This window comes from Pristiophorus japonicus, chromosome 15, assembly GCF_044704955.1.
Source record: "Pristiophorus japonicus isolate sPriJap1 chromosome 15, sPriJap1.hap1, whole genome shotgun sequence".
NCBI lineage: Eukaryota > Metazoa > Chordata > Chondrichthyes > Pristiophoridae > Pristiophorus > Pristiophorus japonicus.
Window position 1 is genome coordinate 138472973 of NC_091991.1, and position 15711 is coordinate 138488683.

The 15711-nt window shown below is 42.2% G+C and overlaps 1 protein-coding gene across 5 annotated transcripts in view; it reads left to right on the plus strand.

Moving 5' to 3' along the window:
• Positions 1-15711, plus strand: part of tdrd5 (tudor domain containing 5) — a 48080-nt gene that overhangs the window by 9477 nt on the left and 22892 nt on the right. For all 5 annotated transcript variants that reach the window (XM_070900976.1, XM_070900978.1, XM_070900979.1 and 2 more), the window contains exons 5-9: positions 5520-5603; positions 8118-8174; positions 10647-10800; positions 12302-12411; positions 14659-14861. In XM_070900976.1, the coding sequence (XP_070757077.1) occupies positions 5520-5603; positions 8118-8174; positions 10647-10800; positions 12302-12411; positions 14659-14861 (608 nt within the window). The remainder of the gene's footprint in view (positions 1-5519; positions 5604-8117; positions 8175-10646; positions 10801-12301; positions 12412-14658; positions 14862-15711) is intronic.

Consider the following 15711-nt stretch of genomic DNA (forward strand, 5'->3'; position numbering starts at 1 on the left):
GAAGCACCATGAGTGGCAGAGAATCAGAAGAGTGTGGGATGGAAGAGCAGGAGTCTGGTGAAAATAGAGACCAGCGGAGGAGGAGGGGTCCCAGAAGAAGGCAGAGGGCATGGAGCTAGTGGGGCAGGAGAGCAAGCAGCAACTGCATTAGGTGAATTCCAGTAGTGAATGCAGAAGCAAGAGAGCAGAGCAGGAGCAATGACGGCAGGGTGACTGAGAAAGTGGAGTAATAGAGCTGGGCAGAAAGGAAAGGTAGCATGTATGGCACAACAGGCAGTAGAGTAGCGTAGGAATAGTGAGAAGATCAATAGAGGTGGCAGAGACCAGTCGGGTGCTGGATGGGTGTGGTGCAGAGCAGGGGATGAGACATCAGTAAGAGACTTAAAGATGTAAAGAATTTGTATTAATAATATATAGTGGCTTTCAAGACTTCAGGATATCCCAAAATTACTTTTGAAGTGTAGTCACTGTTATATATGTTATTTATGAAAATAAATATAGAGAATTAAAAAGATTAGAAGATTTGGATAATAACTAAAATTGGCAAACTTGAGTGACATAATAAAGTTAGAGCTAAACTATTTAGGAGTGAAATTCGGAAGTACTTTTTCACACCCAGGAGTGGAATTGTGAAACTCTCAGTCCCCCCCCCCCCCCCCCCCCCACACACACACACACACACCACAAAAGTCTGGATAGTGGATCAGTGTTGCGCAAGCGGCAATTTCGCTAGTCGTGTGACTAGTAGTTGCCTGCAACGGTTCCGGAGTTAAATATCAAATTACAAACTAGACAAATGATAGTATCGTTAATGTTCGTTTAATACAGGAAAAGTACAAGACTCACTATTTATACTCTATAATTCCCCAATACAGAAGTAGTACAAGACTCACTACGTATACTCTATTTAACTCTGCTTAACTCTGTTTAATTCTGCAGAAAAGGTGTTCCTTTCCGCTCAAAATACTAACTTTGTTCAACTCAACATACTCAACATACGGTGATCAATCCGGTCCTGACACTGTTTCTTCAAGAGTCGTTTCCTGGTCCTTGCTTCTGTCGAGTGTTGTTCCTGGGTTCTCTCTGCCTAGATAGGGTTTCTCCTCCTGGTTTTAGTAATTCTATAATCTGTCCCATCTCCTTTGACTACACGTTTGTCTGTGCCCTGGTGATTGGGTTATTCTAGTTACAATCTGTCCTATTTCCTTGATTACATTTTGTCTGTACCCTGCTGATTAGTATATTCTGTCCCATTGATTACATTTTGTCTGTACCCTGTCGATTAGTATATTCTAGTTACTGGCGATGCTAAGGAAGCATGACTAATCAAATTTCAGTTGGTAATTCATTTTATGTTCTTATCCCTCAACACAATCGGAACAGGAATAGGCCATACAGCCCCTCGAGTCTGCTCTGCCATTCAATAAGATCATGGCTGATCTGATCATGGACTCAGCTCCACTTCCCTGCCCGCTCCCCATAACCTCTTATCCCCTTATCGTTTAAGAAACTGTCTCTTTCTGTCTTAAATTTATTCAGTGTCCCAGCTTCCACAGCTCCCTGAGGCAGTGAATTCCACAGATTTACAACCCTCTGAGAAAAGAAATTTCTTCTCATCTCGGTTTTAAATGGGCGGCCCCTTATTCTAAGATCATGCCCTCTAGTTCTAGTCTCCCCCATCAGTGGAAACATCCTCTCTTCATCCACCTTGTCAAGCCTCCTCATAATCTTATATGTTTCGATAACATCATCTCTCATTCTTCTGAATTCCAATGAGTAGAGGCCTAACCTACACAACCTTTCTTCATAAGTCAACGCCCTCATCTCCGGAATTAACCTAGTGAACCTTCTCTGAACTGCCTCCAAAGCAAGTATATCCTTTCGTAAATATGGAAACCCAAACTGCACGCAGTATTCCAGGTGTGCCCTCACCATACCCTGTATAGCTGTAGCAAGACTTCCCTGCTTTTATACTCCATCCCCTTTGCAATAAAGGCCAAGATTCCATTGGTCTTCCTGATCACTTGCTGTACCCACATACTATCCTTTTGTGTTTCATGCACAAGTACCCTCAGGCCCCGCTGTACTTCAGCACTTGGCAATCTTGCTCCATTTAAATATTAACTTGCTCTTTGATTTTTCTGCCTTTTCCAACATTATACTCCATCTGCCAAATTTTTGCCCACTCAAGTCCTTTTGCAGATTTTTTGTGTCCTCCTCACACATTGCTTTTCCTCCCATCTTTGTATCGTCAGCAAACTTGGCTACGTTACACTCAGTCCCTTCTTCCAAGTCGTTAATATAGATTGTAAATAGTTGGTGTCCCAGCACTGATCCTGTGGCACCCCACTAGTTACTGGTTGCCAACCAGAGAATGAACCATTTATCCCGACTCTGTTAGTTAGCCAATCCTCTATCCATGCTAATATATTACCCCCAACCCTGTAAACTTTTATCTTCTGCAGTAACCTTTTATGTGGCACCTTGTCAAATGCCTTCTGGAAGTCCAAATACACCACATCCACTGGTTCCCCTTTACCCACCCTGTTCGTTACATCCTCAAAGAACTCCAGCAAATTTGTCAAACATGACTTCCCCTTCATAAATCCATGCTGACTCTGCCTGACCGAAGTTTGCTTTTCCAAATGTCCTGCTACTGCTTCTTTTAATAATGGACTCCCAACATTTTCCCAACCACAGATGTTAGGCTAACTGGTCTATAGTTTCCTGCATTTTGTCTGCCTCCTTTTTTAAATAGGGGCGTTACATTTGCAATTTTCCAATCTGCTGGGACCTCCCCAGAATCCAGGGAATTTTGGTAAATTACAATCAATGCATCCACAATCCTGCCGCTACTTCTCTTAAGACGCTAAGATGCAAACCATCAGGTCCAGGGGATTTATCTGCCTTTAATCCCATTATCTTACTGAGTACCACCTCCTTAGTGATTGTGATAGTGTTAAATTCCTCCCCCAACCCCCTATAGCCCCTTGACTATCCACTGTTGGGATATTGTTAGTGTCCTCTACTGTAAAGACGGATACAAAATATTTGTTCAGAATTTCTGCCATCTCCATGTTCCCCATGGAGCAGAGGCAGGTAAATGGAGGTACTGATCAGCCACGATCTAATTGGATGGTGCAACAGGCTCGAAGGGCTGAATGGCTTACTCCTATGATTTAACATTGGGATAGGAAGTAAATAAGTGTGACAACTGGAAAACTTGCACAGTTAACCTCACAGTCTGAGTAAATGGCATGTCTGTAAACTGAAAAATTAAACTGAAAATGGGATGCTGCAAATCTAAATGTTACAAAGAAGAAAATGCTAGAAGTGCACAGATTTCAGTCAGTATTTGTTGTTCCATTTTTGGGTGTGCGCCCTTCCATCACAACCTTTCTGATGAAAGATACACACCTTAAGCATCATATCCTGGATTTTCCCTTTACAGATGCTGACTGACCTGGTCTGTATTTCCAATATTTTTTGTCTTTTTAGTTGCATTTGTTGCACCAAATTGAGAGGCTACAGCCCACCTCTGGAGCAAGTAAACAGAACAGACATTACTGTTCCAGCATTACTCATTGATTTAAGTATATCGGGCATGTGACTGCATGACCAATTCAAGGATTTAAATTTAGTACTGGTTGATTTCCATTGCTGTTCTTGCCTGTCTCTGTTTTGCTGATTCTTTCTGTCTTTTCTCTTGTGCACCTCTCATTCTCAGTGTAGCTAGATTGTGACTGGGATCGGCAGCAGGAAAATAGATGAAGTAAGGGCAGAATGAGAGATCAGAAGGGATTTGAGAGAGACATCCAGCAGGGAGGAGGCTAACTTGTTCAGAGAGGTATGGATCTAGTGGTCCGTCACAATTTCTTAACTGGGAAGGAGCATGGCCAGTGCTCTTTATTTCAGCAGAGGGTGAGTGGGGATTGCCAGGAAGATTGCCTTGTAATGCAAACTGAACGAGTGTTAGGAAAAGATGTGAACAGGAGGAGGTTGGAGGAAAGGGGCAAATGGGGAAGTGAAATGGAAGGCAACAGGCAAACGATGTGGGGGACAAAACAATCTGGGAGGGAGCTACGAAACTTACTTGGAGGGAGGAGGAGCCAGTGCCAAGACCAGCAAATTCTCCCAACTGGGCCGTGGAAATTCTCTTGCACCCACTATGGACTCTTGTATCACTCCACCTTAAGCCTCCTTTGACCACTTGTGGGACGGAAACCCACAGATGCCTTCTCTGTGTTGGGTCGTTCATAAGCCATAAAACATGAGATGGGGGTGGGGAGAGGAGAGGAGAGGAGGAGGGAGGAAAGAGAGAGGTGAGAGTAAAATCAGCCAATTCCAAGGACCTAGATAGGAAGATCTACAAGCGGGTGGAATTATATAATGATTAACAGAGTTCATCTGTTGTCTGCATAGCCACACACTTCAGGTTTCGGATGCAGCACTAGTAGCTGTGTGATAATAATCTTTCATGCACACTGCCAGAGTTAATAGACCTGGGGCCACATGTCTGCAAGAGCAGTAGTGGGGATTTAGGTGTGTTACTCAGATCAACTGCAGTGGGCATATAGTTCAAGTGTAGGGAATAGCTTAACTGGCTACTTAATCTTTCTCTTCTTGTGCCACTTATTTTGGATCTATTCTCTTGCAAATTAAAACCTGTTTTCAATCCAGTCTCATTATGGCTTGAGGAAAACACATTCCCAGAAGAACACTTGGTGGGGATGGTGGGAGACTTGATGCTAACACACCAAGACTACACAGTAGGAACATTTCTTTCGGCTAATGTTACCCGACCGTTTAATACTTAAAATTGCTTTTCACATTGATAAAGCCTGACTTAGGAGTTTTCAATGTAATTTGGGATGGAATGCTGCGATTCTCTCCGCATTTTTAATGGATAATAGATATATTGATCTCCCAAAACTGCTTTTGTATCAAGGGAGATGTGGTAGAATAACTTGCCTGTAAGTATTTACCTACATTATTCAGCTGAAGATAGCGGCATGAATAATTTTCAAAAATACTTCAGTCTGCTGTTGATATGAGAGCATAGACTACTGAACAGAAATCTTGCTCGGCATAATTCTGGATTTCTGCTATCCTTTCAGACCTTCGGATGAAACTCTTGAAAAATCGCTACAGTGAAAAAATGTGCTTTTATTGAGCATGTTAAAGAAATGCTGATGGCCATGTCTCTGATTTTCCCCTGCCCCATTGATAATGCCAGTTCCTTGAGATATGGAGAATAAACTACATTGAAGGAATTTACTATGGCTATGTAATCTTAACTAAATGGGTAGAGGCCAGTGAATGGCTTAATTGCTTCTGCTGAAAATAGGCTGACCGGTAGCCAACTGTAAGTGACAATTGGGAAGGTAATAGGCTGCCTGTCATCAATGTGCTGATTGGTGTCTTGGTGTAACTGCAGTTTCATTCACTGGCTTCACCTCTGTTCTTTAATTGGTGGTTTGAAATGACAAGTTGTCAACCTGTACCTTTTTGTGTTCCAGCTTGTAGAAGACCTGAGGACAGTACTTGTAGATAAAGGGGTCGGAGGGACCATTGATTCAAAAGTGAAGGAGAAAATTCGGTTTGTAAGTAGAAATTGAACATTGTTTCACTTTTTTTGGGGAGGTGATTGGGAGCAAGGAGAGGTATATGTATTTGTGTTAAACCATGTGGTGGTCAGTTTGAATCGTAGATATTTTGTAAATCGTCATGGGTGGGGACACTTGACCTTAAAGTTTAAAGCTACAGAGCAATATCTTCCTTGGTGTTTTCCATTTGTACAGTCCGAAGTAAAAGGCATGAAAACACTGCAATTGTGTTTTGTCTCGTAGGTTTTTTAAGTCGGGACTCATTCACAGTTACTCTTGCATTATAAAACAGCATAGTAAACATGCAGTCAAATATAAAATCCTATGTAACAAAATAAACTAAGTTTGCAGCTCTAACATGGTTTCAGTGACTGCCCGTGGAGCAGATGTGACAGGCTGGTTGTCATTTCCTGCTCGTATTGAGAGGTGGGGAAAGCGTGGTTAGACATTTGCTAGAGCAACTCTTGCACAAATAAAACTTTAATTCGGGTGGGCAATGGGTATTGTTTGGTTTGCCCCCGTACCATCTGGTTTCTGTCCCCCTTGATCCACTTGCTGTTAATGACATCCTGATTCCTGGGAATATTATTTCGTTTTCACCAAAGAAGTTTTTGGCTCATTTTCCTCTTCCATTTTTCAAGATGCCACCGTTAGTTTCTTCAGCAAGATGGACATTAAAAGTCCCCCAGTGCATTCTGTGGGGGAAAAGCATGATTGAGCAGCTTTTCGAGATTTGAAGGGAAGCTTGCTGATACGAGTCAGTGAGAAACGGCAGGATGAAGTTGGGGTTACCATGATCAAACTCTGAATTAAAGCGATATCACTGCATAAATGGAAGGACATCTTGTTCAAAGCATTCATGCTTTTGAGAGCCTAGTGGCTGACACACACAAGCACTGGATAGAAACTTCCCATTGACTTAGAAAGGAAGCAAACCCAGTTTCAATGATTTATTCAAATATTTATAGTTCAGCATTGCAAAAATTACACTTTCAAAATGTCCTGTATTGGAAAATCTGATCAGAGTACACTCTCAGCATGCCCCAAGGACATATCATTTCCACTTAATGAATTTTGGGTTGTATTGCGTTGGAATAGAACACATCACAGGATATGATACTGGGCCTATAATGGGTCTTGGTACCGTACCACCTGGAATACGGTCTGCATTTCTGATTGCCATATTACAGGAAGGATGTTATAGTACTGGAAGAGCTGCAGCAAAGGACTAAATAGCTGATGCCTGCAACAGGCACCTGAGCTACAGAGAATGACTACAGAAGCAGTGTTTATTTGTCCCAGAGAAGGAATGACTGAGGTATTCAAGATCTTTAAGGGAAATAACTAGTTGAACCCTGAAAAACTGTTTTCCATGGTACTGAGATTTGCAGCAAGGAGGCACAAGATGAAGCTCAACGAGAGAGAGAGAGAGAGAAAAGGAGGACAGACAGATCAGAAAGCTATTTCACGGAGGGTGATGAATGCTTGGACTGAACTGCACAGAGAAGTTACTGAGGTTGCAAACTTTAATCATTTTAAGAGAAAATTGGGCAGTCATTTGGTAAGCAAATCAATGCAAGAATATAGATAGTGGACTGTGTATTCTAATTTTGAACTCTGACCAGCTGGATTGAAAAGGTATTTTTTTGTCCTCCATGTTCTTTATGATTTGTCCTGGATTCATTTATGTGCTGCTGAATAACTTCTAGCAAGAAATAGCTACAAACAAAGTACTCCCAGGAATGACTCATGTGTTGGGGCTGCTGAATGTAGTGGTGAGCAAACCCGTGGAAGATACTCTGCAATTAAAGTGGAATAATTGGATGACTGTCTCACTCCCCTTCACTGCTGGAAGATACCATGCAGTAGATGTGTGTACAGGCTCCACAGATGATTGTGAATAGCTTCAGGAAATTCTGGATGGATGAAGTGAAAATCATTTAACCTGGGGCAAAATGATAGTTCCTACATGTATAATGAGCATGACTTAGTGCCAACGTGCATAATCTTCAAATCTGATGGCTACGAATTTTAGTGTTACTTTTTAAAAAAAAAGTTATTTTATATTTCCACTATTTTTGCCATTGCTTGTTGCAGTTTAATTCATAAATGTTGCACTTCAAGTAATTCAATAAAAATTGGATCTGAAATATAACATGAAGCACCCATTTTGGGGTTAGAAAATGTATTCTAGCGAAAGATTTGCAATAGTTTCTGATACCGCTGAAAAGATTTCTGGTCGCTTCTGCTCTATGCCACCGATTGGCTTTAAAACCCCTGTCTTCCCTTAGCAGATTTTTCTTTATAATTGATTTGTAATTAATGTGAAGTTTTAAATTCTATGTCATTCTTATTAAATGGAGACCTTTAGCTACAAGCTTAACTGACCACAGATTAGTTTTATTTTATTAGTTTAGCCATGAACTCGGAAATAAAAAGCTTAAAAAAAATTGTTGTTCATAGTTCAGTCCTGCATGTGGTTTCTGATGGATCTATTCTGTCTTAATTTAGACAGTAGCACAAAGACCTGATGGGTTACTGGCAACCAATATCCCCATGGAATTCAAGGTAACTTCAGGAGTCATAAATGTGAACAAAACGCATATCCGTGCACACGTGTACAAGAATGAGAAAACAATGTCTCCTTCCATACCAATGCTTCTGATATGTCCTCCTTTTCCCTCAACCGAGAATCCCCCCTCCGTTCCCTGACCGTGTCGGTTCCATTTCCCACACTTCTGCTCTCACCCCTTCCCCTCCCTCCCAGACCACGATAGGGTTCCCCTTGTCATCACCTCTTCCACCCCACCAGCCGCCACATTCAACGGATCATTTTCCACCAACTCCAGCGTGACCCCACGACAAAACACATCTTCCCATCCCCTCCCCTCCCAGCATTCCTAAGGGACCGTTCCCTCTGCGACACCTGGTCCACTCTTCAATCACCCTCAACACCCGCTCCTGTCCAAGCGCAGGCGATGCAACATACCTTCTTTACCACCTCCCCTTCCCCACCATCCAGTGCCCCAAACGTTCCTTCCCAGCGAAACAGCTATTTAATTGTACTTTCAACTTGGTGTACTGTATTTGCTGCTCGCAATGCGGTTTCCTCTACATTGGGGGGACCAAATGCAGATTGGGTGATCACTTTGCAGGACACCTCCGTTCAGTCCGCAAGGGCGACCCCCGCAAGGGAGTTTCCAGTCGCCTGTCCCTTTAATTCCCCGCCCTACTCCCACTCTGACCTCTGTCCTCGGCCTCCTACACTGTGCTAATGGAGTTCGTGGAACAGCATCTCATCTATCGATTGGGCACTTTTCAGCCTTCTGGACTCGACATCGAGTTCAACAATTTCAAATCATAACCTCCGCCCCCGTTTTTTTGGAAAGCAGTTGTCGACTATGCTATTTACCTCCTCTGGGACCCATCTTTTGCTTCTTTACTCGTCCCATTACCATCTCCTTTCATGTTGTACCATCATCCCTTTTGTCTTTTAATCTTGTTACTTGTGACATTTAATCTCTCCTCCCTATCACAAACCTTCTCTTTTGTTCTTTCCTCCCCTCCCCACTTTCCCTGCCCCTGCACTTGCAAAGAATCTGATACATCTCTATAATGTTTTTCAATTCTGATGAAAGGTCATTGACCTGAAATGTTAACTCTGAATCTCTCTCATCAGGTGCTGCCTGACCTGCTGAGTAGTTCCAGCATTTTCTGTTTTTATTTGAGAAAACTATTTATACAACTTAGCCTATTTCAATGAAGCATATTACAGAATGTTTTAAATAATTGGTTGAAAAGGCTGTGTTCATGACCAACATTCTCTACACTTTACTGACGTATACTTGTTAAATTGTGTCAACATTCCTAACAAATCAGAACTGCTGTTTTTAATAATTTCTGGAATGTGCTCTTTTAGCCAAATAGATTTGTTTTCATAGAAACTTTCCATCCTTGTCATTTTTGCAATGGATTCCAACATTGTTAAGTAATACGGAATACTGAATTTTATTTTTTAAAGTATATGTTCTTTTCTTTTAAATGGTATCCAGAGGACTTAACAGCATTTTACAGAATGTTATCTTTATTCCCTTCTGTGGAATATAATTGCTTTGCTTATCTTAGCAGTTTTGGAGCACGAAAGAAATTCTTGTTAGTCAACCTCCAATCTGAAACTTGTCTATGCACCACATCTGCTGGTGTGAACCAGCTGAGTTACTTTAATGGGAATATACCAGTGTTGAAAAATGTATGCATAGAAAGGTCTCTTGTGTTGGATGAAATTACACAAATCACTGTCAGCTACTTTTCACTTTTCTCCTATTGTCCTGACCACACTCGACCAGCTCCGCTGGGTGGGCCACATTGTTTGCATGCCTGACACAAGACTCCCAAAGCAAGCGCTCTACTTGGAACTCCTACACGGCAGGCGGGCCCAAGGTGGGCAGAGGAAACATTTCAAGGACACCCTCAAAGCCTTCTTGATAAAGTGCAACATCCCCACTGACACCTGGGAGTCCCTGGCCAAAGACTGCTCTAGTTGGAGGAAGTGCATCCGGGAGGGCGCTGAGCACCTCGAGTCTCCTCGCCGAGAGCATGCAGAAGCCAAGCACAGGCAGCGGAAGGAGCGTGCGGCAAACCAGTCCCAACCACCCTTTCCTTCAACCACTGTCTGTCCCACCTGTGACAGAGACTGTAATTCCTGTATTGGACTGTTCAGTCACCTAAGAACTCATTTTTGGAGTGGAAGCAAGTTTTCCTCGATTTTGAGGAACTGCCTATGATGATGATGATTGTCCTAACTGATAACCAACTGTTTATGATGCAGATCACCAAACCTGATACTGAAATTATGCTAAATAAATTTATATACATCCTGGCCGGGGGGGGGGAAGAAAGCCCTAATGTAGCAAATCTAATATTTCTTGGAGATCCTCAATGTAGTTTCAGTATCCTGTTGGTCATCTAGTGAGCAAACTGCTTACAAATAACAGTAGACAAATGTCTTAATCTAAAAAAATGTGCTTTCTTGACTTTCAGAATATTTTTGGAGTGGAACTTCCCTTAAAGGAGCTGGGCTTCTATAGTGTGACTGAACTTGTTGGTGCCTTAAGTGATATCTTCTATGTGGAACGTGACTCCCTAAATCAGGATTGGCTAGTCTTTGACATGAGACACTGCAAGTCGCTTCAAAGTAAAAGCCTAATCAAGCACAGTTTATTTTCTGTTTAGTTGTAAGATGTTCATCTTTAGACGACTAAATTCCACAGATTCCCTTTGGATTCCTGAGGTCCCAATCATCAGCCCGGAATTTGCGGTCCTGATGACCGTGAGCGGGTAGCGTTTGTCCTAATTTCGCCCTTGAAACTGACCGCAACGTCAGGATTTAGCACATGCGCAGCCTGACCCGGAAATCCTGAAGTTGCGGTCTGTTATTCATTGCTCCTCCACAGACTGCTGTGCCTCCCTCCCTTCCCCCCCCCCCCCCTTTCAACACACAGATCTTTGTGCGAAGCTTATTTCGGGGCCAGTGGCGAACGCATTTGCATCGCCGCTGACCGCAAATTCTGGGCAATTATGTTTTGGGTTCTTAGAATCTTTTTGTATTTCTTAAAAGTTAAATAAACTTGCTTTTCTCCATTCTTCTTTAAATCTCCCTTAATGCATACCTTTAGAAGATAACCTTGAGAGATGGTATACTGTGTAGGTGGGTATTATTATAGACTTGTTAAAACATTACAATGTGAATGGCCATACGATTTTCTTTCCTCTCTCCCCCTCATACCCGTGGAAAATGCCTGATGTTTCGTTCAGTGTCTTCCTGCAGTGGCAGTGTCGATAAAGGGATTAGTGTCACTCTTACCAGCTGTATGGCTCCAAAATAAAATGAGCCTGGGCAATCTCGATCAAGTTCCTAGTGGGTCTGCACCTGTGGCACATAACACCAAATTAGGAATCTCGCTCCAAAGCCCCAAATGTGTAGGAAAGGAAAAATTCACCCAGATAAAATATTGGGTACTAATCTTAAATTGGGGTTGAAACATACTATTGAGAATGCTTGGAGGTAATGTATAAAACAAAATAAACCATTGCAGACCATCAGGCTGATCACGCAGTTCTAAAATTACTGTGTCCTAGCTCTCATTCCCCTTAAGTCCTTTCTCTGCCAGATATCTATCCTATTTTCTCCCGAATTTACGAACACTATCCACTGCCATTGCCTTCCCAGGCAGTCTGTGTCATACAGCCATAGCTTTCTGTGTAGTTAAATTTAAACTGTCTGTTCACCTTCCCTCTTTTGAGCATGCATTAGTGCTCCTTGCAGAATGTGATCGTCAAACATATTATTAGGGCTCAATTTATCTATACCCCTTAGAAGCTTGAATATGTCAATCGCTCCTGAGCTACATTTTCTCCAGTGTAAACAGTCCTAGTTTCTGGAACCTCGCAATCTCAGGTACCTAATCCAAGGTATTAATGTAACTTCCCTGTTCGGTGCCATTTAATGCCAGGATGTACCCACTTCAGTATGGTGACCAGAATTGCACACAGTCCTCCAGGTGGGGCTGGATTATTTTATTTTGCAAAATAAATGATTTACCATAGTAGATTAGTATTGGTAAATCTTTTTAATTTTCTCCAATACAAATACATTAATACCATGAAATCAATGATTTAATGTCTTCTCCTTCTAGAGCAAGAGGAATCGCAACTGAACAAAATCAACGCATTCCCATCTGCAGACTGGAATAATGCAATTACTGCAGACAGAAAGCAGCCTGAAAAGACCCTTAATATTACAATGGTAAAGATTAAAATCTTTTCCAATTAAAATTTTTTCTCAACAATTATTATTATTCCTCAATCCCTCATGTGCTACCAATCCAATGCCTGGAATTTCCTGCGGGCGTGCAACCCGGAAGTTGTACCCGAAATTACACCCATTTCTGCGCCCATTCTGGCAATGCCAAGTTGTGCTCAAATATCTTGGCAATCTCATTAGCATATGTACAATGGCGTAAATAGCGTGTTTTGGACGTAATTGGAACATACCCCATGTGACCTCAAGGGTGGGAGACTATAAAAGTGGGGGGCTAGGGAAAGGTTGGAAATTTCGTTAGAGAGGCTGCGGTGTGCAAGGTTAATAGCGCACAACTCCCTGTCATAAAGCTATTTTATTACCTCATTTAAATCATTCTGTAGGGAGTCTCCATTGTCTCAAATCTTTTTTTTTCTCACCGATGTCTGAAATACAGGAAGAGGGAGCGGGAGATGCTGAGGCGTGTGAAGGTGGCCACAGATTATTGAGTCAGTGGAGCCTGACTTTCTGGCTGCAGGCCTGAAGAGGTGCCTGCTGGTGGAGCATCAGAGGAGCACAAGGGCTCTGGCATCCATCAGCAGTAACATGGAGCTTCTTGCGGGTATAGTCTCTGAGTCTGCTATAATGCTCAGCACCAACTATGCACAGGTAGCCTGTGCATTGGGACACCCATCAGCTTCCTCAGCAGGGTATAGCTTGACTAAAGCTTTGACCTCTTGCTCTTGAGGCTTTTGGTGACCGACTGGAGGACGTGATGAATCATGGCTTCCAGTCTCTTTTATGTAGGCCATGCCAGTCTGATGACTGCCAACCTTGAGGCTCATGACTGGGGCAGAGGATGAAGTGGAAGGTGTGGTCCAACTGGCTGCTGCAGCTTCCAGCTCTGTGGCTCAGGCCTTCCAACAGCAGGCATAGTACCACCTGTACACGACAGGCTGCAAGAGGCAGCTCAGAATCTCCCTCATGGGATGTGGACATCAGGAATATCAATCAAAGCCTATACATTCCCGATACTTGTGTGTGGGGTGCTTCACTCTCCGGGCCTCCTAATCCTCATAGCTCATAATAGCAGGCAGGGTTAGAGTGCGCTAAAGAGTCATTTTTATTTCTCAAAAGGACTGGAAAATGGCTCTCTGTTATTGGGATGAGAATGGCTTCAATGCTTTCTGGAGTAGCTGATTTGGGCCTGCTTCAGGTGATTCTGGGTGCCTAAATGTTTCTCGTAAGTTGAAGTGAGCTCTGAGCAAGCACAATTGCAGGAAACTAGCACGCAGGTTTTGTAAATTAGGGGCAGGGCCCTTGAGAGCGGGGATGCATTTCAGGTGGAGGGATTGCTCGACGATCGCAATTTGAGCATATTATAATTACGCACGACTGCTTGTGCAAATATGCAGGAAATTCCAGGCCCACAATCATTTCCAGCTGTAAGGGCCAGCAGCTGAACTGTGAACTTAGTGTTTTCAGGTGGCAGTGTTGTATGCAGCTGACGGAGGCCACTTTTAAAGCTTGTGTAAATTTTACCTCGCTCAGTGCAAGCTGCTTAGTTATAGTGAGATCTCCCAGCTTCAAAACAAAATCAGAATGTTAAGTTTCTGACCAACAGTCTAGGGACCTAAACCTTAATAATCTGTAATTCTACTATATTATTCACTCCATTTTCTAGGCTGTGGTTCCAAAGTTTATTTTGTAATATATGATTGATTGTGAAATTATTGGATCTGTTTTCAGTAATCCAAACAAATTTGATTTGAGGGCCTTGGTAATTCCAGTGGTTATAGCATTTGATTCAGATTCCAATAATTCTAGAGATGTATTGTTTTACTCAAGATCTCAATGGTTATAGAGGTACTGGGCTCGACATACAGCCAGTAGCTTCAAGTAACTCGGGTAAAGTGTTGAACTCGGAATCTGAGAGCCTAGTAACTGAAAGGTAGATTCTTGGAGTGCTTGCCTAAAAGGCCATTCAAAGTGTTTACCAATCTTGATTGTCTGAAAAGGGAAAGGAAAACTCTGACTGCTTTTCTTCTTGCATCATCCAAGGAAACCAAGGTATCTTCTGGTCAAACCAAGTAATTAAATTAATGACATTTGTGGAGATTCATAAAGTTCAACTCTCCCAATAGAGGAAGAATATAGGGACGGGGAGGGAGGGGAGGGGACAATGTACAAACATAAGTTACCTGCAGAGAAAGATAGTAGGCCTTACTTTACAGTTTGTTGTCATTTATACAGGTCAAGAAGACCCAGTGTTCACCAGAATTTGAGATTCCACCAGATGCTATACAGGATGGAAATCTCTACAAGCTACCAGAGCTGGAGGAAGACTCCTTTGTCTGTGTGTTTGTAGAAAGTGTGAGTTCGCCCAGTCAGTTTTATGTCCGTTTCTATGGGGATTGGACCTCTGTGATGCTCGAGGATCTAATGATTGAGATGAGGTACAGGATTTTACCAGTGACTCATTATTGTCATATTTGTTTGTTTTTCTTTGTCTCTTACCCCTAACAAGTAAAAAAAAAAATTCATTGTAATACCTGCTCTTAAGATTTTAATTTTAAATAGAAACTAAAGTATGCAGTATACTCCCATTTTGATGAAAAGATTTGCCATTGAATTTTTAACACCATGTCTGAACCACAATTAAAATGTAAATCAACGCAGACAGTATGATGTTGGAGTAGATAATTTTTGATCTTATTCCTGGGTGTGTTACAAAGATTGTCGTTGAACACTTATAAAAGGAGTTCCCAATGTAATATTTTTTTGACATCAAAGCTGCTGCAGTGATGTACTATATTAAGTAGCTGCCTTCTGATAGCTCCTGTGTGACCTATATGGTGTTTGTTTCTGTTGGATGATCTAGTCTAAGGAACACTGGATCCAACCCAAGACCACGATTTCTCCTGTTGAAGAAAGTTAATTGTAGCGTGAATGGTGATGGACTGAGATGATTATAGTTCAATGGTACAGTACAACTGAGTTGGTGCCCCTGGATGTTTTATCAAAGCAAAGTGTGCCATTCCTGCAAATACATGTGCTAAGACAGGACAGCCACTCCATTGTGGTAGAGGGCCAAATGGTGGGTGATCCTAATGGAACACTCCTTTGCATTTCATACAGTAGTTTTCCAAGCACTTCCTTCCTTCCATTGTTACCTACAGGGAACATGGAAGAAGAGCTCATCAGTACTCTACCCACATCAGAATAGATTCCAGCTGATTATTTTTAAAATGCCCTTTGGTAAGTAGAGTTTAATAAATTTGTAGATCTGCAACAGATTATCTGGTC